The sequence below is a fragment of the Hippocampus comes genome, unplaced genomic scaffold (genome assembly GCF_001891065.2).
Source record: "Hippocampus comes isolate QL1 unplaced genomic scaffold, H_comes_QL1_v1.1 scaffold156, whole genome shotgun sequence".
NCBI classification, from domain to species: Eukaryota; Metazoa; Chordata; class Actinopteri; order Syngnathiformes; family Syngnathidae; genus Hippocampus; species Hippocampus comes.
This window is the reverse complement of record NW_017805744.1, coordinates 3,501,942-3,527,744: the sequence shown is the minus strand read 5'-3', so window position 1 is coordinate 3,527,744 and position 25,803 is coordinate 3,501,942. Positions and strand designations below refer to the sequence as shown.

The window sequence follows — 25,803 nt, the reverse complement described above, 5'->3', positions numbered from 1 at the left end:
AATGGCGTCAACATCGTCCGATGCCACGCTAACCTTACTAAGGCTAACGGACGGCTCACCTTGATGTCATCGGGCCAGCCGTCCTCCTGCCGCTTGCCGCTCACGCGTCTCTGGATGAGCTCCATGGTCTCCTCGCGGGTGGGGTGCGGCGCCGAGGCCTGCTGCGTCGACGTCTGCTCCAGAGAGGAGCCGAAGCTCTTGGGCAGCGTGTTGCTGCGGGGGCGAGTGTGAGGGCCCAGCTCGCTCTCGGCGCGCTGTTTGGCGTCTGTGCCGCAAACCGACAAGAAGGACAACAACGCCACGTGGGAGAAGTTTAGAGAGCAACCGACGACTGAGCTTGATTTGACGGCAACAACACACCAACACCATTGTCAATGTCAACATGTCAGACACGCATGCAGCATGCAACATTGACACACACACACACACGCACACGCACGCACGCACACACACGCACGCACGACTCGATAACATTGAAAGATGGTGGACCCAAGCAATTGATATTGTGATGGCTTGAAGCCCTACTTTAAAACCCTTCCCAAGACTTTAATCCGTACCTTGACTGAAAATGAGAGTCCAACCCTAAGGCAGGCTTGAAACCCTACTTTCCAACCCCAACCCACACACGCACGCACGCACACACACGCACGCACGACTCGATAACATTGAAAGATGGTGGACCCAAGCAATTGATATTGTGATGGCTTGAAGCCCTACTTTAAAACCCTTCCCAAGACTTTAATCCGTACCTTGACTGAAAATGAGAGTCCAACCCTAAGGCAGGCTTGAAACCCTACTTTCCAACCCCAACCCATGCAACAAACTGTCACTTCTCACTGACACTGGCCGAAAAGCTGAATTAGAAGCCCAAAATTCTGGTTTGAAATCCTAAATGGAAACCCTGACCCTTGTTTGACACCAACTTAAAACCTGAAGCTCAACCTAACCCTTTCACACACCCTGTGTAACCTGATCACATGATAAATTGTCCACTCTAGTAATTGCTGTCCCAGAAAGGGTTAAAAGGCACAGTGTGTAGACTTTAGTGCCACCTAGTGGCGACATAATATAATGCAACGACCGAAGCTCACGACGCCCGCTTTTTTTAAGCATGCGCATGATAGAGCCTTGGAGAGAGAATACTTCGCAAGCTTTGTACCCATTCCAGCAGAAGTGCAAGCAAAATGGCATCCAAAACGACTTCACGTATTCCGTCGCGTGACAGAGTAAGTGCATGGCAGTTGTTCCTCATGCGGTCGTCAACATGTTGAGGATCTATGTTCGCGCTTAAGTTTGTCTCTTTCGTGAAACTAGAAGACAGATTGCGGAGAAATATGGCGGCCTCTGTAATATAATTAGTGATGACTTCACCAACAATTACATAAAAAAAAAAAAATACTGTGATGAGATTGAACATTTTTTTTTTTTTTGCATATTATTAAACTTAATGGTGGGTTTCTGAAATAATTAATATTGAAAAAACACTAACCGTACGCTTTAAACCGTCCAATTCCAAATCTCATTGAAAACACTCCTCCTGATTCAAACCCACAATTGAAAACCCCAATCACACGGTAAAACCCGAAATTGGAACCCGGCTTTGAAACCCGAATCTGAACACAAACAAAGACTTGAAACTTGAAACCCATGCTTGAAACCAGAAAACATGAATGGATGAGTGAGTGTGTGTATGTGTGAGAGCGAATGAATTATATCATTGCTGTGTTCAAAACAACCCCAATAACAACCACAACAGCTTGAATGACATCACACATAGGATGGACACACACAAGCACACACATTTACACAGAGAAAGAGAGCACGTGTCGACATGAAGGAAGCGGGAGGGATGCTCTCACAGGGCCACCTAACAGTGGACGCGTCTACTTACGGGCAGGCTGCTACTTACTGAGGTGACACGGGCCCGAGTGGGGGGCGAGTGCGCAATGTGAGGGGGGCGTGAGGGTGGGCGGCGCAGGATGGCGCCTGTGTGAGTGGAGCACAGTCTGGTGCCTCAACGTGCTCCTGGGAAAAAGGTGGTGCTGGCGTCCTGGGTCGGTCGGGTGGATTTTTTTTCGAGAGAGGGAGGAAAGCGGGTTCTCGGGTTATTCACAGGACATATGCGGCGGCCTCCACAAAGGAGGCGACGGTCGCCTCGCCGAGGGAGACCACGAGATTGGGCGCCACGTGTCGGGTGCTATAACAGCCATTGTACAAATTCACGGGTTTGCAATTTCGCTGGCGTCCCACTGAAGGGTGGATGTGTGAGAGCCACTGGTTAGTGCTGCATTCATGCAGTGTGTGTGTGCACGTGTGTTTGGGCGCGTGGGTGTCCATGGCGCTAAACACTCACAGCTCATACAACACACACACAAACACACATACGCGCGAGGCGCGTCTACCTTTGATCTGCCGTCGGATCTTGGTGAGGTCAGTCATCCACTTGAGGACTTTGGTGTTAGCTGCCTTGTCGCCGTGAGACGGCTGCACACACACCACACCCCCCCAAAATGGATATGATCAAGAGCACGCAGGCTTGGGGTCGAATCAATGGAGTTTACCGCAGGAGCACCCCAATTAACTCGTTCACTGTTGTGAGCATATTACATTGAACATCCTTGTACAGTACAACGTATATTCATCTAGAATGTTTTTCGTCAGTGTTCCCCACGACACTGCTGTGGTATCATCATTTCGAAGAGTAAATTTGAACAAAAACTATGTTTTCATTTTTGAAAATAACACTGTTTGCAGTGTGAGCTTTGTTGAAAAATATTCCAACTGTTCCGTGACAGCTGATGAATTGAAAATGATGCAGAGTGCCATTAATTGATAAAAATCTGAGAAAAACACCATTTGCATAATTTGGAAACGCAGAGTATATGACTTGCTCATTTGCGATTTCTCTCGTACCTTGTAGTTCTTCTCCTTCTCAAACTGCTCCTCAAACTGTTTGATCTTTTTCTTGAGGTGTTGAAGCTTCTTGGTGAGCTGGTGCGTCACTGAGTCGCCTCCTCTCAGCGCCTCCTTGGAGCCGAACGACGCTCGCCTCGGCCTGAAGAGGTTGAATTCAGGTCAAGTGTGTGCCAAGGGCAAGGGCGGGAAGTCGGAACAAAGCATTTGCGACTATACTCAAGATGGGTGGAACGGTTCATGAAATCCACGGTTCGGTTCGTATCTTAGGTTGAGTTTGGGGCAAGCGTTGATCCCTTCAAAAATTTATGGTGTCTTGAAGAGTCAGGGTTTATTTTTCTATCTACATATCTCTATATATACACACACACACACACACACACACACACACACACACACACACACACACACGATATAATGCGGATGGTTGTTCATCTATGTGCGCCCTGCGATTGGCTACAAACAGGTTCCAGCATACCCGCGACCCTCATGAGGAGAAGCGGATTAGAAAATGGATGGATGGAAAGACAAGTTCAGTACTTGGTGAAATTTAGCTCAAAGTAAGGGAGGAAGTCAATAGCGTGTCTTAAAATGTATATTTAAAAAAAAAAAAAAAAAAAATTCTGACAAGTACAATTTATCCAATGTGTAAAAGTAATGGTAACGGAGTAAACATAGCTAATCTTTTTCTTGGGCCTGCATTTCACCTGTGTGCTTTGGTGGGGGAGGTGGCGTCGGCATCCTGCTGCAAGAAGCGCTGTGCGCCGTGCACGCCGAAGTCCAGGAAGCGGCGCGCCAGGAGGTGTGGGTGCGAGCGGGAGGACGAGGGCGATGCGTCCTCCCCCCCGCCCTCGCCACCGCCCTCATCTCCGTCATCCTCCTCCAGGGGCAGCAGTGGGAGGGGAACCATACGTCCCGCCAGGGGGGACAGCTGAGCCTCGCCGCTTTCGCTGTCGTCCTGCCAGGACTTGAAGGCCGGAACCGGATCTGCCGGAGGACACAAGTGGAGGACAAGTCTTACACGTTCTGTTGGTGTAAAGACAACATGGGAGGCTTTGATGTGTTCGGGGCAGACACAGAGAGGAAAATATCCCATTGAAAGAAGAAAAGAGGAATAGTCATAGGAGCCCTTTCCCTATGTATCCGATGGACAGCAGAATCGGGGAGAGAGCGAGGACGGGTGTTGGTTGGTTGGGCGAGAGGTGCGCTCGCACATGTACAACCACTCACCTTGGCCTTCTTTCTGCAGGTGCATACATGAGAAATCTATGAGAGGGAGGTGGAGGTGGTGGTGATGATGATGAGGAAGAGGTGGTGCTGTTTGGGGTGAAGGGAGGAGAGGAGGAGAAGACGAGCAGTGAGCTCCATCGGTCGGCAACATTCGGTCAATGCAAATGCGCGTCCTGCTTTTGCACCACAAGCATGAGAGTGAGTCCTCGTGGAAGAGCATTTAATTGGCCTGCCTGACATGATAGATTTCTATATGACCCCAAACCTTTGAACAATTGCGCTGATTGCAAACTATACTGAAGATACGAGTTCCGTGACAATGCCCCTAACTCAAAACACAATCTTAAATCATCTTTTCCCAGAGACATGAGTGGGAATGGCACTAATCTGTTCCAGCAAAGAACATTTTGCATTGGCTTTCGGGCCATATGAGGTGCAATGAAGTGCGATTTTAAGGTTTTGGTACTCATGAAATAGTACACGGCTTGGCACCTTCCTATCTAATTGACTTAATGACACCGTATGTCCTACCCCGAACTCTTCATTCACAACGCGCTGGTCTTTTCGTGATTCCAAGAGCCAAAAAGAAGTCCGCAGGTTCTAGAGTGTTTTCTATTCAGGCTCCAGTGCTCTGGAATGCCCTCGCCACGCAAATTAGAGCAGCTACCTCAGTGGAAATGTTTAAAACGCAACTTCAGACTCATTTGTATACTCTTACATTTTGTTGAACGACATGTTGCCTGTTTGACTGCCGAAGCTTCCTCTGTCTGTCCTTGCCCCTCTGGACAGACAGAGGGGGCACTGATTTGGAGAGTGGGCTCGGTGATGCCGCTGTACGGATTCTGCTCCCATCGTTATGGAACATGATTTGCACCAAATGAGCTGAACAACTTCTTTCTTTAGGAAAGCTTTGGAGGCTTACCTCACTTTCTACATTCCCATTTGATTCAAAGTTACGTTTCATGAAAATTTTAGTTAAGGTTGCGTGACCCACAAGGTCAAATTGTAGGCCAAAAGGTAAAGTCACTAAAATATACACCGCTCTTCTAAATGATTCCAGATTGGGATTCCCTTTCCGAGATTCTACCTGTTTTGTGAAGATTGACTCAGTAGTTGATGCGCGGGGTCAAAGAAAGTAGCCACACGCCTTTGCGCAAACCTATTTGAAATTCGTTGTGATTGACCTCATGTCATGTCCCCTGAGACGATACAGGCCATTTGGGCAACATTTTATGGGTGGTACAATAAGCACAAATTGGTGATTTTTTTTTTTGTGTATGTGTGTGTGTGTGGGGGAGGGGGCATATAATTTTAATGTTATACAGTTAAAAAAAACAAGCAAATGGCATATAGGCAGTGGTTCACTGCATGAGGAGGATGAGTCATGTTTTGGTCTGTTTTGTCACGCACCGTCCCATTGGTGGTCGGGGAACAGCTGGATGTGCGGGGCGTGGCCACTGCTTAACATTTGGCTGGTGTTGGCATTCTGGTCGAATGAAGAGTCCTGCAAGGTGAGAACGAGAGAAGATGTGCATGACTTTACTTTTTACACTGTTAAATAAAGTTATTTTACACCTTCAACAATTTTTATGTTGCCTTACGCAGTGCCCTGTGTGTTACACTGGATTACATTTCTAGTATCACCTACGAGTTGTGGTTTGCGTTACACTTACATGTGATACACAATGCCGCGTGCTGCGTTATGTGCATTACTTAATCAATTACACAACGTTATGGTGTGTGAGGGGAGGTAACATGCTACGATTCACGCTTTTCGTTACGTTTCATTATTTGTCTTGCATTCAGGTTGCATGTATCGCGTTATACACAACGTGGCACATTTATCATGTCATGTGTGACATGACACGTATTACACTAAGATATATGGTACACTAAGCTATGACATGTTACATGTTCCGTTATGTGTTTTACGAATGTAGCGTGCCATAAGTGAGTTAACTTACACAATGTGTGGCATCACCAGGCTGATGATCTGCACTGAAAGCACAACACAAACATGGTCACATCAAAATATTTCCCAAAATGCCTTTTGGGTCCATGGGAACAAATTATTATGAGATAATACATAATGAAGGGTATACATAAAAAATAGTGTGGTTCTCAGATGAACACGACAGATTTTTGCCTGTTGCTTTTTTTTTTTTTTTTTTTTTTTTTTTTTTTTTTACTCGACCCACCGACCTCATCGTTGAACATAGATTCAGGCCACGTCCCGGCCTGTGCACATTAACGGCGCCAAGATTAGTCGATCCATCGCAATGGCAATCAAAATCGTCAATAATTAATTTAAGAGTTGATGAGTCGTTAATATACTGTGTGTGTGACACACACACACACACACGCACAAAAGCATGTGAACATGTCACATGATTTTAAAATTTGAATCTAAATTGCCTTATCGGAATCACATGTTTTACTTGCTGGACGTACTAACTGCCATGCCCAAATGATCATAGCAGCCATGACGCGTTGCTAAACCATGCAGACCATGTAGAATGATGACACAAGCGTTTTTTTTTGTTATTTGTTACGTTTAGGCCATTTCAGTTTAGTCTGCAGCCAAACGATTTGTAAACGTGGGTGATGTTATCCGCCAGCGGAAGCCTTGAGTGGCCCCAGCATGCGAGAGAGACATTTTCCAAACTGAATCAAAGGCAGTTATGAACATGTACCTGGCAGCGCCGATGTTGTTCTGGGTATCTCGGACGGCATCCAGCTCCATTCCTGAACCCTCCTCCAGGCGCCCCAGTGCATTCTGGGAGGAACAGGGAGCAGAAGCCATTAACAGTTTGTGTCTTGGATGCAAATCAAGCTCCAAGACTTCCATCCTCACCTGCGTGTCTTTCTGGTCTGTATTTTTCTGGTGCTCACCAAGGCAAACAGCAGGCTGCGCTGTGTCACTGAAAGAAGGTAAAAGAGGGTTCAGGGGATAAGGAGAATGTGTCACACAAAGCTTGGCATGTCAAATTGTGTTGTTCTGTCACCCTTGGTGGCTGTCAAAGTTGCCAAGGTCCTGGTCAATGGAGGACTTAAGATCCAAGAAATGCTGCTCCACCGCTGCCCTGATGGTTTGTTCGATGATCCTGAAGACACACAACACGTGGTCAATGACACGCAACGTGCATTTTACAACTCCAGAGTGATGGGTGTTCGGTGCATTTGTTGTTTTACACGTTGGGGAATAAGGGCTGCTATGCATTGTTTCACAAGTTAAGTTACGCATGTGACACATTTTACACAGTGACCATCGGTTACACTTTTACAAGTGTTAGGATATGTGCTGCTCCATGTTATATTAGGTGCGCTGCGTTACGTGTGCTAACATTTCGCAATATGCGATTGTTCCTAACGATGCAGCCAAACACAAAATTCACGGTTCTGTTCATTTGATACTTGAAAGCATGGCTGTCACACGAATTTTTGTCACGGGCCACATTGTAGTGTTGGTTTCCCTCAGAGGACCATTATGGCTGCGAACCAATATAAATGTTTGATCGTCTGATGCTCTCACTTTTACACACACAAAAAAAATGATGGATAACTAGTTTGGAAATCAGAAGACAGCAAATTCTCGTCCAACTATGTTTCAGTTTATTTTGAAAGGAGGATTGGTCACAAAAAAATCTCGGGAGTATCTAATATGTCAGTGTTGTGAAGTGGAGACAATTTGCAAAAAAATATGGAGTCAACGGACATAATTTGCCTTCGCAGGCCACATAAAATGATGTCATGGGCCACATCTGGCTCCCCGGGCCTTAGCTTGACACATTTGCTTTAAAGTCACGGTTCAATAGTTTTTATACAATTTTTTTTTCTTGAACTGCAAAATTTGAATACTTTTTTTAAAATTGTGTTTTGAACTTCATAATTCGAATCCAGAACCACTAAAAATTGTGCATCCATGCTCATTTCATACAGTAGGAGAAACACACTTCAGTTCAGAAACATAAATGAACAAGGTACAAAAAAAAGAAAGAAAATCCCATAGCTGAGTAGCCAACCTATAGAAATCCACTCTCAGATTTGTCTGAATTTCCATTTATTTAAAATTACATCAAGAACATTAGTGTGCGACAGTTATTGCAGCATATTTTGTACTAGGAGAACAACAATTCTGCATTCAAGTCAATTGCACACCATAATCTTTGTTAATAAAATATGGTCTACATACATATTATAATGTTTAGATCGTCATATTTGTTGTTATATTATAGTATAAACATGTATTTATTTTAAAAATGTTGTCATATGTATGTATGATAAGGTGGAGATCGATACAAGGGACGCTTATGGATGAACATGTCCATAGCGGGGTTGGCTGCGTTTGCCCTAAGCCTTTCATAATAGCTACAGCCCGGGCTAAGCCAGCGATGATGTCAACAGCACTCTAATGCTGCGTTCAGACCAAATGCAGGGTAAGCGTTTTTGTGGGTGTAATTCCATATACAGTCATTGCAGTTCGCGAGGTCGGGTGTGGGTGCGTGTATAAAGTGGAATGCCTTGAGAGACACGTACCTTAGAGAAAAAAAAGGTGCTGAAAGAGAAAAAGACTGGCTTGGATTTGGCAAGTTTTTGTTTGTTCATTATTAGAACTTACTGGCAGCCATCAACATTTACAAAGTCCACAATAAATTTAAAAAAATAATTTGACATTGTACTGCAACTGTGCTTTGGTGATAAATAATTTTATGCTGCAACACAAGTGTTTGCGTCCGTGCGTTAATTCAATCACTGTGTGTCGTTCTGGACCATGCATTTGTCCTTGAATTTGGCTTCACGCATCGTGAAACTTGACTAATGACTAAGGCCCACTGTACAGGGCACAATGATTCCTCTCCGATTTGGACTAGGTGGGGAAACGGAGGAAAAAAAAATCAGTTGGCCACTCACCTCATGTGAAGTGTGGACTCCCTATGATGTGAATATGCTAGCCAGATTGTGTTTTTGAGGCTCCCCATATATGACTTCTTGACGTTAAAGAAGGAACGAAGCCAGACTGTAAAAGGTCACGCTCATCCCACGCACCTTTGTCAGATACTTGATCCTTAAGATTTAGTGAGATTGTGATGCGCCTCCTTTCTTGTCCTTCTCTTTTAATTTTGCTCACAGGCCCACCACGGGCTTGGTACACGTGATGGGAACATATTGTTGTAATATTGTGTATGCAGCTGTCCGCAAAGTAGCATCTAAAGCCTTCGTTTAAGAAGACTGACATCAAAATGGATTTGAGCACGCGATGCGCCGGCTGACAGTCATGTGAGTAGCTACATTTCCCCCCTTATTTTGTGGTTTGTGACACGATCGCTTCTGACCCAGCACTTTTATGCCATCTTCACATCTCATTAACATGCGTCTGTCGCACTTTGACCATGCTCTTCCTCATCACAGAAATGATTGTTACGTTGTTCAAAGAAATGTGGCTCTATTTACTGTTAGGAGGGGGCCCAAGTCAAAACATTGGCTCCAATTGCTCGTCCAAAAATTTGAATATCATGAAAAATGTGATTTATTTCAGAAATACTAAAAAAAAGTGAAACTTGTGATGTAAAATACAAAAATATTTGACAAAAATACAATGGTAAAATAAGCTCTACATGACCTGTACTGCCTTCCTCCATGTTTCATTCTCACATACCGGTAGTTATCTGTGTACCTTTATTAAACTGTGTGTGTGTGTGTGTGTGTGTGTGTGTGTGTGTGTGTGTGTGTGTGTGTGTGTGTGTGCGCGTGTGCGTGCATACTCACTCTGCAGAGTCAGCAGGCAACATGGGCACAGGGGAGAGATGGGAGCTGCAGAGAGAAGAAAAAGACCACGCCGCGCTTAGAACATCCTGTTCTCCTGGACTGCCGTTACAGACATGGAATGACCTTGGCGAGTATGTGCGTGTGTGGGAGTCAAAACAGGAAAGAGAATAAGGACGGCTACAAGGATGCCCACAAAGGCCACTGAGGCGATATTGACAAACTCAGCGGCGCCAATGGAGGCAGGCAAATTGATATTTAGGCTACTGTATTGTTAATACGATATCAGACTGTGTGTGTGCGTGTGTGTGTGGTCACATTTGCACAGTTGTTGTCTCCACACAGCTGAGACATGGCTGCGGATGCTCGCAAACACACACCGGGTACATTCCAGGGCAGCGCGTTTACGTAACAAAACAATGTCAGTGATGTTATAGAACGGTGCGCAAAAGTTCAAGCACACACTCAAGTCTGTGTGAGAGAGGAAAAACCTTATAAAGCTTCGACGTGAAAGACATTTCTTTTGATATGTGCACTGAGATGAGGCAACAACAATAGCGACACATGCAATGAGGCACACTTGCAGAAAACAGTTCAAGGTGTGTGCTATTGTGCCTATAGGAAAATAGCTGCACATAAAGACAATTGTATAAAGAATAAAGTAGAAAATAACTTCTTTGACATACTTAAGCCTAGATGAAAAACAAAAATGGGAAATAAAAAATGAGAAAACAAATTAAAAATATTGGCTGAAAAAACAAAAATTACACAGTAATACAAAAGTTGAGATGGATAAAAAGAAATTTATTTTGCAGCTTTCAAGGGACCAAAGGGTGTCTATATATTTGCAACAAAATATTAAATGAAAATACACAAATTTTATCAAAAATAAAAAAATTCTAATAAATCTGATGATTAACTTTTCAAATTTCAACGTGATAATCAGCATGCTAACATGCTAAAATGTGATATGTTATAACATGATAAATTTGACTTGTGATAGATGACCTGATATGGAAATAAGATGCCAAATTCACTTCCTACCACGATGACAGAATATTACCCCTCATTTACTGTATATCAAACTTCTTTGCCATGGAAGCTCAACCACGACCCGGTAGAGATTTTCATTCTGTCCTACTCAGGGCCACATTGACTAGCGCTAGAACATTACGTAACCCTTGATAACGTGTCATCACGACACTGGTAGGACTCAGCGACTTGTCCTTGGGCGGGGGGGGGGCTGAGGGGCCTCTTGACAGACCAAGCTAAGAATTCAATTCAGTGGACCTGTGGGGTAACATGTCAAGTCTTGACATGAGCACACTATGGAGTCGAGAAATAGGGCCCTTCCACGCAAAATTGATTACGTCTGAGAAGAAATTCTAACAGCAAGAAAATGAGCAATTGCAAAAAAAAAATAATAATAATAAATTGCCCATATTCTACAATGATGGTGCCAAATCAGCTTAATAGCACAATTTCAAGCACCTCTTGCAACATTACCTGATCAATAAAGCCATTGTCATGATTTGATTAAAGGAGAAAAAAAACCAAACAAAAAAACACCCCAAGTGCATTTGTACACATCTCGGTAAGGCTCCTGTAGGTACCAGGAGAATCAGTAGAACTTAGCATTAGCAGCCGTATGTCCGAGAGGCACTACAATTTTACAACTTTGGATTTTTTTTTTCTTGCAACCAAATGTTTTGTCATCGTTGCCCATTTCTATAAATGCGTCTCAATTTTGCGAGATTGTGACAACCCCACACCGAATGACATTGACTTGGCAGCTCGGCAGGGCAGAGGCCCACAGCGACTTCAGTAAATGGCAAATAGAGGGCACTTATACAGCACTTTATCGACACCATATCGTATCCAAAGTGCTTTTACAAAGCCTCACATTTCCCAATTCACACACACATTCATTCAACAATTAATTTTCCAGAACATTATGTCAAAGTCAAAAAGTAAGATGAGCTGCATCGACTTTTGTCGGCTGCTCAGAGAAGTGGCACACGGTGGGGGTTGTGCGGCGTGGTACTTGTGTGTGATGTGTCCGCTGCATGCACCAAATGTACACGAAGTGACAAGTGTATGTTGCGGATTAAAAAAAAAAAAATATATATATATATATATTTTTTAAAAATCAGCTTGAGGTGTCAACTATGAATTTACATGTGCCGGAGCGTGTCGTGCGCCCCCAAAGCAATTTTTCTGTGGGCAGGCCACGCTGGAGGTGAGTCAGCAAGTATGACTGAGACACATGCAGACACATCATAAACTAATCCATTAGCTGCCATTGAGCCCGGCCGGGGGAGAGGTGTCGACGACGCTATCGAATCGGGGTGGGCAAGCTTTTGCACTCAAACATATTTATTATTATACTCAAAAAAGAAACTAAAGTGCATGTACAAAATTCTTATTTTGTAACTATTTAAAGGTGCCATACTATCGTGTGAATACCCAATTTCATCCCCCCGCCAATGTTTTATGCAGAGCAGGTCAAAATGAGTCGGTGACCTGTTTTAGGTGTGACATCTAAGCAGGTTGTGGAGTGGACGGAACGAGCGATTAAAGGCAAAAGGCTCGCAAAAGGCTTGGATTTGAATTCGGCTGCATCACGATTCACTATTCACGTAACTTCGTGGGTTGCCACCGGCCTACAAAATACAACACTGAATACAAAAACGAAATGAAAATGATTCTTCCTTATTTTGTGGTGTTATGATTATAATTAAACTGTTGTAAACCGTTTAATAAAATAGAAAGTGTTAAATGTATAAGCACAAATCGTTTTATTTTACAATAAGCTACTGAGATAGAACACAAATACTTGATTAACAGAAAGCATTTTTGAAAGACAACTATAATATAAAACAAATGAAACAAAGTTTCAGTAATTGTACACTTATTATGATTTAATTATAATCAATCCCTTACCTATTGACAATAACAATGTTCATTTTACTAATTTAAATTTGCTTTTTCAATAAAAATGACCAATTATTTAATGATAAATGAATAAAAATATGAAAAACAACAATCCATTTTTGGTGATCTTACTTTATCATGCACTAATAATTGTATAAATCAAACTTGTTACATTTGTATGTAAAATCATGTATTCTACAAATAATATTGCTCGTATTTTTCTTTTTACAATAAATGAATCAATGAAAAATTTATACTAAAAATGAATGCAGAGGTTTAAAAGAGGTGAAAAACGACTCAACAAACGCAATGGATATTACAGGACACTTCATGATGTGACTCCTCTGCAGTCTGGAGTCCAAAACGGAACAGGCCGAATGAAAACGACTCATAAAAAAACCAATCCAGGGGTAGGGGGGGAGAGGGGGGAATCCACTTTGATTTCAGAATTGCGCGATGCCACAGCAATCATTCATTCCTGAGTTATGCAACTGGCGTGTTTACCTCTGCAGCAGCACGTCACAAGACATCCTCATAGTTGCTGGTACCACTTTTAACACGGAGCTTCTCAAAAATAACCACAAAATCCAGAGTGCACTCTTGCGCCTATTTGCTGGTCAGTGAGACCTGCCGTAGGGTGAACAACATCCAGCTGCTGTCTTCAGACCAGTACCCGGCCGCATCCTACATCTAGCCGTGGCGCTACTCAAGTAAAGTCCTGACGTAACCGGGCAACAACACCAGCAGTTGGGGGGGGGGGGGGGGGGGGGGGGGATTGGGGAGGGAACTCCGGCTGTGCGAGCCAGTTAGAAGAGAGGGAAGAGTCAGAGACTGCGGGAGGAGTTTTTGGATTCATTGTTTGAGGAGGAGTTCTTGCTCGACCACTTGGCCGCACGGCACAGTCCTCAGACATGCAGTGAATTATTGATAGGACAGGACAAAAGGAACCCAGGCTGAATCACACCATCCCTTTCGTGAGGAGTCGTAACTTTTTTTTTTTTTTTTTATCTTGAAGTCCAACACTCCCTGTACATATTGGCCTGCGGCCCATTCCAACGTTGACATTGTATTGGTTTAATGTGAGACTGTGAAAGAAATCAAATCCATAGTTGAAAAATGTAAAACCATAGTTACTGAGACAATCACATTGGAAAATGTAAGGGGGGGGGGGGGGAGAGACTAAAATAACTCATGAAAATGTAATAAATATAAAATGAAGGTTTCCCGTCAAATTAATAGACTGTAGATAAAATTGCTTTTGCTCGACAGGGTACTTCTGCAGCCCATTTTCTTTGGCCTTAAAAAAAAAAAAAATCTAATTTACTATTAGTTATCTACCTATTTCAGAAAAATGTCAGGTTAAGGTTTGGCCAATTGTGGTGTGACAATTGGACAAATGTACAAAACCCCACAACTATTTTTCCATTCCATGAACTCCAAGAGTGCATTTGTTTGCTACACTTCCTTTGTACAGAGATGAAAGTGGACTTTCCTGAAAATTCCTGAAAATACAAATGCGAGCACCGAAGGTGCGAAGTCCTGCTAGGGGTGTCCGGGGGCGCCCCCTGAAAATTTTTGAAAAAATGGATGGCTGTGGTGCATTCTGGCGATATCTGTGAACAAAATTCTGACAAAAATTGAAAGTAAAATTTCTACTTTTTTTTCCAGATTGCTCTGAGATAGATATAGATCTAGTAATACTAAGAGTATAATGAGTTGCCTTTAATATTTTAATATATATATGATTTTAACTGACTTGCCAGGTTTGTCAACCTTTCTAATGTAGTCGGACAAAAAAAATCTCCGTTCAAGTACTTTTCCTCAAGCCACTGACCACTTGAACCTGTTCCTAACACTCGCGTCTATTAAACGTATGTCAGCTTGCCTGTCTACCTGTTTGAACATTGCGCTGGGGCCGTACCTGGCCGATCACGCATTAGTTGACACAAAACGCTATTCAAATACAGTAATCCCTCGTTTATCGCGGTTAATGGGGACCAAAACCACCCGCAATAAACGAAAATCCGCGAAGTAGCGCCCAATTAACATATACAGGTTAAAAAAAATATATTTTTTTAAGTCCGCAAACGGTCCGCGAGAAGCTGCAAAACAACAGCGAGTCACACAGAGCAACCTATACAGTACTGTACTGCATGTATATTTAAAAAAAATAAATAAATAAAAAAAATTTTTTAAATATGTTTGAAAAAATCCGCGACGCACTGAACCCGCGATAAACGAACCGCGAAGTAGCGAGGAATCACTGTACTCGACATTCAATGAATCTTTTGTATGCACACGTGCACTCTTTGTGGCTTCCGTTCTCGCCGAAATTTAGAAATCTCCAAGATATGGCGAGGCCATGAGAATGAGAGGGGAGGGGTGTTCCTGTTGCTAGTGTTAGTGCCTCAACATGGCTACACTCGTGACAGCAAAACAACAAACTCAAACTCGTGTTTGTTCAATGTTGTCAACTAATATCCGGATTAATTTTAGGCAATTTCCCCCCAATTTTCCAGAGGAATTTTCGTGAAAATCCGGAATTCCGGGAAAATCCGGAGGACTTTCATCACTAATTGTATAACCAATGAATGAAGGTGAGCGTAAATTACCAATGACACTGCTTTGGAGTAGCGTCTCCCACAAATAAGAATTTATGGCAGTGATCTGCTACACTAACTGACCAAACCTAATTTGTTTGCTTGATAATAGTACTGCTGCCACCAGAGAAAACGCACCATTAGCATGCCAAAAAGTAAGTCAATTTGTTGCGAGTCACTTTAACCCATGTGCTGCAGTCGATCTAAATAAGTTTATATAACGCAACATACAATTTTATAAAAATTGTAAAAGTATTATTCCTGAATATTTATTTCACTTTCAACCACTCGACATGTTCAGTGGCATCAGTGCTATACATACACATATAGTTCTTATTTTTTCTTTGTATTTTTGCCCTCTATGGACAATAAAAGCGGTATTGTGCTATGACCAAAACATAAATATAAATCTATATAAATAAAACATGAATTGGAATATTTCATATCACACACTTTTTATGCTGTGTCTTTGATTTAAAGATGACAATACGCAAAAATCTACAAAAATTGTAGAAATTGTAACATATGGGGTAACCCATGTGTTACAAACATCGTAGAAATTGCAGCACAAGGGGTTTACACAAGTCACCTGAGGGGTTGGTTGGGTAATACAGCCAATCTGTTATCAATCTGATGCTGCCTCCGAAGGCAGAAAGCTTATCGGCTTGACTCGAACTTTCTGTGGGAGGCAACTGTGTCACGCATTTTTTGATGTCTTAACGCAAGGGCACTGAACTCACTCAACTGCAACGAGAAGCAATAAAGTCAATTTAGTCGAGTGTCGGTCAAAGCTTTAGTAAGTCCACTTTCTGCCGATTCAGCTCCTTTTTTCGTGTCCCGTTTCTTTTCCCAATGTAAATAATTAACTACAGTTAAGTAAAGCACTTCTAAAGAGTAGGCCGTGGTCTTCATTTGACCTACATGTCGCTTGTTTAACCCTCATCCAGAGATCAATTAACCACCTAAACCAAATGAGGAGGGATTCATAGGCAGAATTTTCAGTACGGCAGTCAAACCGAGTAAGACGTGCATCCTAGTGCAGTGAAAGTGAGTATAACATGTACCCCACTTAAATGAAAAGTCAAATTTACGATCACACAATGGATGAGTGTAAAAGGCCCACTAGTGTAGGGAGTCTAAAATGTATCCGAAGGCAGGGAATGAGAGTAAAATGCATGCTATGCGACTGCAGTGAAAAATCAGGGTGATGCATCTTAGTCTATTGAGAGTTGGTGTAAAAAGCACATTGGTGCAGTGAGTGAGTGCACTGTAACTTGCACCTTAGTGAACGTGAGTAAAATCCACACACGTACAATGAAAGATAAGTGGAATGCACCCCTGTGGAATGAGTGTCAGTGTGAAATGCAGTACGTGAACAAAATGAACACGAGTCAAAGTGAGTAGAAAATTCACCGCAGGGTAGTCAAAGTCATCAGACTGAAACAATGCATGCATGGCATGACCTTTCATATTGTTCAAATGGAACATAAGAGATTCGATTGTCAGGAATAAATAATGAACCGCATTGGACATTTTTTGAAGTTATCTAGATCTTAAACTTCAGTGACAAGGAGAATGGGATGGGGGGGGGGGGCGCAAAACATCCTTCAGAAATAAGTCTTCCCGGGATAGCAATGCGCTGCCAGGAAGCATGGGTCAGAAGCGAGAAGGCACGGGTGTTATCTGGGTCAGTTAGCGGATCTTCTTACACGCAGCAAGGAACCAGCGTACCACTGGGAAAATTCAGGACGCAAGGATGGTACGCGAGCCAGGGTGCGAGGAGGGAATGTCCGGATGAGACTTTTTTTTGGGCTAATGTCCAATTTACAGTTGTCCTCAACTCACACTGTCCCTTAGTGTGTGAGTCAACTGTTGTGTATCTTTATTGCATCTTTTCCATTGATGTATAGCGACAGACCGAACCACTCAATGTCACACACAAGGTTATGAACTTGTAAACGGACTGTGGCGTTCTGCACGTTATTTCAATTATAATATTTTAAGGATCGTGAGAATCCCAAATCAAAATAACGATTACATTTTGATCCATCGTCCATCTGTACGTGAAAGACGATCGAAGATGTGAAAGTTATGAGTGACGTACCATATGAGTAAATTGAGTTACAAGCCTCGTCATGGAACAAATGAAACTCATAAGTCAAGGTAGGTTTTTGTAAACAATCTCGTTTGGTGGCCTGCCGTCACATTTTGCTGACGTGAAATATGAGCTTTGGCTTAATAAAGGTTGGGAAACGCTGCACGACATTTTCCACAAGTCGATAACATGCGACACAAACGGGAGGCCTACCATTCCCCGCAGCAGTTGACGGCGTGGCGATAAACGCCTTGGGTTGCGAGGCTCCCTTTTCATACCAACACGGTGGTCAACCGCGGCCTGTTTTGAAGAACAACTCCCAAACAGTCACAGTCTCTCACCTTTGCATGTGAGTATCAGTTGCTCTTGCACTTCACAAATAGAATGCTCGCATCCAGTGTGTGGCTACAAAGTGAAGTGGGTTGTGTGCCGCTTGACTGACGGTAAGGTCTGTTTTCTACTGTTGCCATGCAGACAGAACCTGACTCAGGCCATGTCCACATGGAAACACAGCTGGATTTTAGAACAAATAAACTCGTAAACACTGAATCGTTTCAAGAAATGTGTGTTTTCCACATGAAAACGCTGAAACAACATAGTACATAGATGCCATGTCTGTGTGGCACTGTAATGCTGCTACAGATGTCACCAAAAGCAGAGAATAAGAAACTGTGCCATGGAAACAAACCCGCAAGAATGGGGGGTGAATGTGAAGCGAGGAGGAAAGGAGACATTTGCGTGGCCTGGATTTGTGAGGATAGTTTGCTTTCAAAGCCGCATCTACAGCAAGAATGTAGCACGGTATTTCATCATTGTTTTTTTTAATGTTGACCGTGTTCGCCGCAGGGTCACGTGAGCACTGGGACAACACGTCACTCTTTAAGGCAGGGGTCCCCAACCTTTTTTGCCCCACGGACCGGTTAAAGTCAGACAATATTTTCAGGGACCGGCATTTAAGGTGTGGCGAATTAATACAACAAAATAATATGGTATGAGCTGCATGAAAACGGTGGTGTTTTCGAAATATAATAATAAACACAAGGAGCGTCTAATCTGGTCGCAACACTCTTATCGCTCTGGTAATGTTTAATGCCTTCAAAATACGATACAACGCAAATTCAAAGTGCATGAAAATGACGACTCACCACAGCCCCGAGCTTGATTTTCTGCAATCAGACAGTCCCATCTCGGGGTAATAGCAGACAATGACACCTCAAGTGTGTGGTTTATGTCCCAGTCTACTTCGTAATTTTGTTTTAGTCGCCGTTGCTGCAGAAACTCCCCACCTCACACAGGTAGGATGTCGGAAATAGCAACAGTGCTATTGTGGCGATCTCAGAGTATTCAGCCATAACTTTGATCCAGTTGTTTCGAACGTACTTTTAAGGCCGCTGTCATTTGTGATCTCCAAGCAGCATTTTTACTCATTTTGCGGGCTTTAGTGTTTTGTTTTTAAGCGTCATTGGTCACGTGACCGAGAAGTGTGGCTTGACGTGAGTCAAGCGTGACACAGACGGATGTAAAAGAGAATCCGGTAATTTTTCAAAATAAAACATCTTTCGTGTTCCGAAATAAATAAAACAGAAATAAGGCAAGTTCTTTCTGTGCGGCCCGGTACCAAATGCCCTGCGGACCGGTACCGGTCCGCGGACCGGCGGTTGGGGACCCCTGCTTTAAGGGAACATATTCTTTGTTCGCACAGAAACGTGAGGTAAGCGTTTTGAGATTAATCCACTCTGCGACCTAGTTTCGAAAATTTGGGTTTTCAGGCTCATCATTTTCTTGTCCATTTCAATTGCCCCATTAGGCATGATCCTTCCACCTAGACAGGTATACTACCAATATACTCACTATCTCGACTCTGGATGAGTCCAAGCTACCTGCTCTCTTCTGACTTATTCCCTAAAACATCTAACCTTGGATGTCCCTCTGACAAGTTGATTTCTATTCCTATCGAACTTGGTCACTCTGCTTCCAATCTGTCCCTTTGGTGCTCCTGTCTGAAAATTCAGACTTTTTTCCCCCTTTTTTTAAATATTAGATTTATTATTTCCGGCACGTACGATCTTTCTTTACAGCTGAATTGCGTAACACTCTAGTTACACACAATGATTTTCTCGAATTGCTTATAGGACTGCTAAAACAAAACACACACTTATAAATAGGGCTGTAAAAAGGTTAGCTGTGTATCCTTCATCATATCCATTTGGTTGGAGTTGACGAGTCACTCCAGTGAAAATATGTTGTCATGCCTGGCATTCTACTGTTATCGTATGCACGCTGCAATATTTAAGCAGGTAGGTGGGCTGTGTCTGCACACCCTATACACTGATATAAACAGCCGATGTAGGCCAATGCGGATCAAATGACATGCATGCAGCTCTTCGAGAGGCTGCTGAAATGTTGATATTCATCTTTAAACATTTTTTGTGTTCGAATTTAGAGGTAGAGCCTCTTAGTTTTTGAGACGTGGCCATGGCTCGAGCGTTAACATTTGCTGCGTGTCATCGCGCGGGTTCAGCATCACTTAGCCAAAAGCTCATATATCCTGCTGACAGCCTCATTTGTCATTTGCAAAAAATGTCAGAAGGTGAGCGGTCATTTTTGAGATCCAGCAATGATTTTTTTTGTTTGGTTTTTTTTGGAGTGTGCGTGTGTGCGAGTGTGCGTGTGTAAAGCCATAAGAATGTCCATGACCCACCTTGGATGACAGCAATGATACATACTGAACACTTCATCCTGATCCGGCAGGTCAGTGCTGGTCGAATTTTTCTTTGCCATGGCCCCCCCAAAAGCCTAAATTACATCATTAATCCCCCCTGGCTCGTCTCAGAAACTTGAATGCCAACTAAAACAATCACATGAGCTGCAAAGATCCAAAGAGTCTGGCCAGGGTGGCTTTAAACTCCTGCAGCTGTCACACGAAGACCTGCATAAATCCTCCATGTTGCTCCACAAAGTAGGCATTAGCCATTAAGACGCAGACCATGTAGCCCACGATATGCAATGTGTTTGAATGTCCCTGCAAGTTATCACAACAGTTCATCCAAAACAATTAGAAACTGACACACGCACACAAATTTTCTCTCCCTTATTACCTCAGCCAAGGAATAATATGTTGTCATCTCTGTGTTTGTTCGCAGGATTACACAAAAATTACTTGGGCCAAGGAAGAAATCTTTTCATTTTGGTACAGATATGGACACATTTGGAAAATTGTGAAGGATAAAAAAAAAAAATGCATTGAAATATTTAATGTACTTTTTTTTTTGTTTTTAATCATGAAAAATACAATTTGACAAGAGAAAAGGGTTCAATATTAATGGTGGCCCGATTGCCTGTGGCCAGTACATCGCTGTGTTGGGCGACTGCCTACTTTATAGTCTGTATCTCATTGAGCGGTGAAGGTTTGTAAGTGTGTGTATGCGTAGCAATGATGACGATTCAATGATGGCATCGTTCAATGTATTTCAAGACTTTTGAGACTTTTTCAGGTATGGTTTCCGAATTCATAAATTCAATGCTTTTGAAACTTTAAGGCCTCGCAGGAGCCATATAATTCCGTGGCCGTAATTAGTTTGTGCATTTTATATTTCATCTTACTTCATTTTGGTCTTGTAATTTTTCTAAATTAGTCACGGTGGACTTGGAAAAACAGTTCTGTAATTGCGTGCATTGAAACAAATATTGCACATGTTCTTGTCAAGTATCTGTGACCACTGCCTATCACGTGTCTTCATGCAAATGAACGTCAGAGGTGTGAAGTATGTTGTGTGTAATGCGCTTTAGTCTGAGTGCAGCAGTAGCAGCAGGGGCAAATGCTAATCATCTTAAAGGAGAGAAGACGACCAGATCTTGGCATTCCCTAGAGGCGGCCCTTCTAGTTGCGACGTCTGGTCAAGCCGCTAATCATCTTACGTACGTGAGAGTCACCAGAGATGGGCACTCTGTCCTGTCCCAGGGATGGACGCCCATTTTTGGGATGAAGGATGAGAATTTTTTTTTTTTTTTAAAAGGACAGATTAAGCAAGAACGAAAGTGGGTTTTCGCCTGTCCTTTTAATCATCACTATCTGGGTTAAGTATATGCGTGTGTCATGAGGCAAAATAAAGCCAGAGAGTAGCCTAACACTGTATTTTCTAAACAGGATATTTTCATAAGAACTATTTTTGTGTTGTGAAATACTAATGTTGAGTTGCTTATCAGAAATACATAAAAAATATAAAGAAACAGTGACGTCATTTTTATTTGATTGATGGCTAGTCTCATCTGCAACAGCCAATCACGGCATTACTGAAAATAAAGTTTGGTAGGCAGGTATATATGCGATGAATACATCAATGTTTTTATGCGAGAGTTAAGTAAAGATGTCAAATAAAATTTTGGTGACCATCGATCGCAGTTTTAGACTGTCATGTTGTATCATGTTAATCTCAAGTGAGAAAGGACATACATTTGTGTGGGCAACTAAAGAAGCATTTGAAACGTTTAATACAAGACTCCATGGGAGCAATAAACACTTTGGAAATCTAAAATGAATAGAAATATTTTCCTTTTTCTTTTCAATTCTGTAACAGACAATTTTTGAACCACGTCGGAGCAATATGTCAGCCCATTCGCAATAATTCCGTATTCTGTTTGACGATGCATCTCCAAGGAGGCGGCAAATTCACAATTTGCCTCACTTTGACAAACCAGTATGGCTCCGGCGTCAACGTCCTCAAGAAGGCGTCTTCGTATATGTAATGTAAATGTCTTTGATAATGCTTGCGGTTGTTGCAAAAAGAGCCATTCAAGATGGGATCAGCAGTGCTAAGCAAATGTATGGAGAGCAAAGTAAGTGCTGTCCCGTCTGTAGGGTATTAATTGGTCATAATTTTGCAGTGGTCTCCTCATTTTTTTCCCAGCACCGTATGTATAAAAAAAAAACATTTTTTTGTTCAAAAAAAACGAACCAACAAAGGCATCATCCTTACACATAGCCTTGCAATTTCTCTCGAGAGTATTTCAATCAAACCATGTTAATTTTGGTGTTTGGCATTCGTGTGGCGCACACTGTTAAGTTGTCAAGGTCGGCGTGTCCGCCATGCATCAAAATAGACTGATGGAGTGAGCCATTTTGTGAACATCGGAACAAACTTATTAAGCCGCTGAAAAGATTAATGATGGACTGAACACGAGCAGTGAGAAACAAGCTTGGCTCTCGCTTGAAGCACACTCCAAGACCAACACACATTTGTGATTTATCGTTCCAAATGAGGTGTTTTGTGAGCGGTGACCACACCACGAAAGGCTCACCTGTCGGCCGGGTCGTCGTAGCAGGTGCGTTGCGGTGAGTTTGAGGAGGTGGGGCAATCTTCGCCATCCTGGGGGAGCTCCTCGCACTCTGCCTCACACTTGTCATCGTCCAGCAGTTCTGTGATCTGACCACAAAAAATACAAACATTGAAAATGATTCCGCTCATGTCTGCTTTTTGCCATGAATGGAAACTCGCTCGCCTTTCCCCCCCCCCCCCCCCCAAACTTGCTCCTCTCTGTTCATGGCCATGTTAGTGTCAGCAGTGCACGTCAGTTGGCAGGGTAGTTGCCCAGCTCTACGCAAAAGTGTGGCTTCAAACAAATTGTACTCTGTCCTGAGTTGTTTCACACATCTCGATGTAAATACCATGAAATGAAAGCTGCACTTCTGAACTTTTGTCTGATATCCCTGTTTTGATCTGAAACCCAAATGTCTTTAGTATACGACGACAAAAGAAAAAAAAAAAAGAAAAAAAAAGAAAAAAAGGGGGGGGGGGGGAGATGGAGTGACCTTGCCGCTCCATTACCTTTGGAGAGAACTATGTATCAACTAGTCAAGGTTACCTCTGCAAACCTTCTGAATGTGATGCTGTTGTGTAACTTTACAATTGCCCCCTTCCTCCAGCCGTCAGGGTGCTATGTCACCCCACGACACGAAACGACCTTTTTATTTGATTTAACTCAGCGGTGACATTTAAGGCAACGGAGGCGGTTTCATAACACATCTAAATATAGTCACAACCACTCAGCAGGTGGACAAGATGGAGGATGAGGGATGGGGAAAACTTTGAGGGTTAACACGACCTGGATATCTGACGATAGACACAGTGATGAAAGAATAACAACATTTTTAGCAAGCATGTTGGTATTTTCATTGATATTGTGATATTAAGTTAAATAAGACTTTAGCAATTTGTTATTAGCCTCACGAAATGATCACTTTACAGTCTTACCCAGCCCAATACACAAGTTGCTACTCTTGCATGTCAATCTGTTCAACCGATCGATTAACTATCACCAAACTAATTCACCGACTCACTGGGTATAGAACCAACTAACTAGATAAAATATTTTGAAGAATAAAACCTTACATTTTCTAATATTTCATACTCTGCGCTAACATCAGCATCACCCTTTCTAGTACAAGCAAGGTTGACTCCGGAACTTAATAATGCTCCCCCCGTGCACCCAAAGCATCCCAGCATAAATAAGAAAGACAATTTTAAAGTTCATTTTTGTCGACAATCAAAAATAACTATTATAATTACACGCAGTCCAGAAATGTAAACAATTGTCAACTAAATGTCCACTTTCATTCCCTTCTCACACTGAGGAAACGTGGTATCTTTTCAACATTTAACGGTTTTTATTTTTATTTTTTGTGAATAATTCATCTTATAGTATGTATGGCGGGCGGCCCGGTAGTCCAGTGGTTAGCACGTCGACTTCACAGTGCAGAGGTACCGGGTTCAATTCCAGCTCCGGCCTCCCTGTGTGGAGTTTGCATGTTCTCCCCGGGCCTGCGTGGGTTTTCTCCGGGTACTCCGGTTTCCTCCCACATTCCAAAAACATGCATGGTAGGCTGATTGAACACTCTAAGTTGTCCCTAGGTGTGAATGTGAGCGTGGTTGGTTGTTCGTCTCTGTGTGCCCTGCGATTGGCTGGCAACCGATTCAGGGTGTCCCCCGCCTGCTGCCCGAAGACAGCTGGGATAGGCTCCAGCACCCCCCGCGACCCTAGTGAGGATCAAGCGGTTCAGAAGATGAATGAATAGTATGTATGGCAACATTTAGTCATATGCGGGAGTTAAGACATCTGAGAAAAGTACAATGCTTGGTATGCCAGGTCAGAAAGGTTTTGTGCCTTATTAAATTGAATTGGTCTGCTGATTTGAAACCTTTGTGCGTGATAGATATGAGGAAAACAACAAAACAGAAATCAGGAGGGGGTCAAATACTTTTTCCACGGCACTGTATACATGATTTGACGTCTTAATGGCTTGTACCCACATTTACACTTTACATTTCCTTTCCCTTGGCTTCAGTTTGTCCTCAGCTCTGATCCGGACAGCAAACCCATCTGCTCCCATGTCGCCATGGCAATATAGACAGTCAGACACTCTTATTGGCTAGCGGTAGATTCTTGCACGGTCGCATCCAAAGTGCAGCCACACACCAGGATGACTCAACCATGTTAAGATGAGGAAGACAGCTCAAAGTGATTACTTATTTGCCGAGTAAATAACAGTAAGAAAGGGTCATAGAGAGTTCACCGGACCACCGATTTCATGTATTTCTCTACATGCCGATAAATCATTGCGGTAATGTGCTTTTCAATTGTGAAAATATATTTTTACTCGAGCATTGGGGCACTTTTCTCCAGTCGATTAGGAGGGGATTGGTGAGATGTCGAGTGGAGAGTGCGAACACTGGACAACTCTGCATCTCCAATTCCAGTGTTGTCAAACACATCACAATTATCTTCCAACTAGTTTTGCTTATTTTCAATGTGTTACTAAGCAATCTGACCCATGTTGTTGACCCATCTATGGCACAATTCTTCTAGTGATATATTATTACCTGTATCTCATGTGCAGATTATGTCTACTAAACTCTGGTGGAACAAACATAACCAGAAACTAGTGTTTGCTATTCTAACTTTCGAATCAGCGAGGCGTCTTCTTTTCAATTCCCAAATATTTTTGATTTGCACGAGCCAACTGCTCATACACGTCACAAGCAAATCAGGGAGCAGTATTCCAACACCTTCCCAAAGGAAGGTATTGACGCGCGGTTGTGTTTTTATTGAATTCAAGACTACAGTCAGGCACACGCTTCAGTGCAGGGTTCTTTTTTGAAAGAAGTTCTGAGACACGATGGCGAAACATTAAATTGCTACTAATGCATGTTTCTCAGCGGGTTGCTTGTTGGTTACAAAAGCGGGATTGAGTTTGATGAAGTAAGCAAATTT

At 42.8% G+C, this 25,803-nt stretch overlaps 1 protein-coding gene across 5 annotated transcripts in view; it reads right to left on the bottom strand.

Annotated features, from left to right (window-relative positions):
• fam13b (family with sequence similarity 13 member B) overlaps positions 1-25,803 on the bottom strand; it is a 49,114-nt gene that overhangs the window by 5,237 nt on the left and 18,074 nt on the right. For 2 of the 5 annotated variants that reach the window (XM_019884006.1, XM_019884011.1), the window contains 13 exons: positions 22,834-22,958; positions 9,910-9,954; positions 7,149-7,247; positions 6,998-7,064; positions 6,837-6,919; positions 6,108-6,141; positions 5,554-5,647; positions 4,144-4,230; positions 3,621-3,900; positions 2,914-3,055; positions 2,403-2,484; positions 1,910-2,050; positions 60-265 (listed from right to left, as the gene is read on the bottom strand). In XM_019884006.1, coding sequence (XP_019739565.1) covers positions 60-265; positions 1,910-2,050; positions 2,403-2,484; positions 2,914-3,055; positions 3,621-3,900; positions 4,144-4,230; positions 5,554-5,647; positions 6,108-6,141; positions 6,837-6,919; positions 6,998-7,064; positions 7,149-7,247; positions 9,910-9,954; positions 22,834-22,958 — 1,485 coding nt within the window. The remainder of the gene's footprint in view (positions 1-59; positions 266-1,909; positions 2,051-2,402; positions 2,485-2,913; positions 3,056-3,620; positions 3,901-4,143; positions 4,231-5,553; positions 5,648-6,107; positions 6,142-6,836; positions 6,920-6,997; positions 7,065-7,148; positions 7,248-9,909; positions 9,955-22,833; positions 22,959-25,803) is intronic. The other 3 variants (XM_019884007.1, XM_019884010.1, XM_019884009.1) reach the window with 3 other exon arrangements.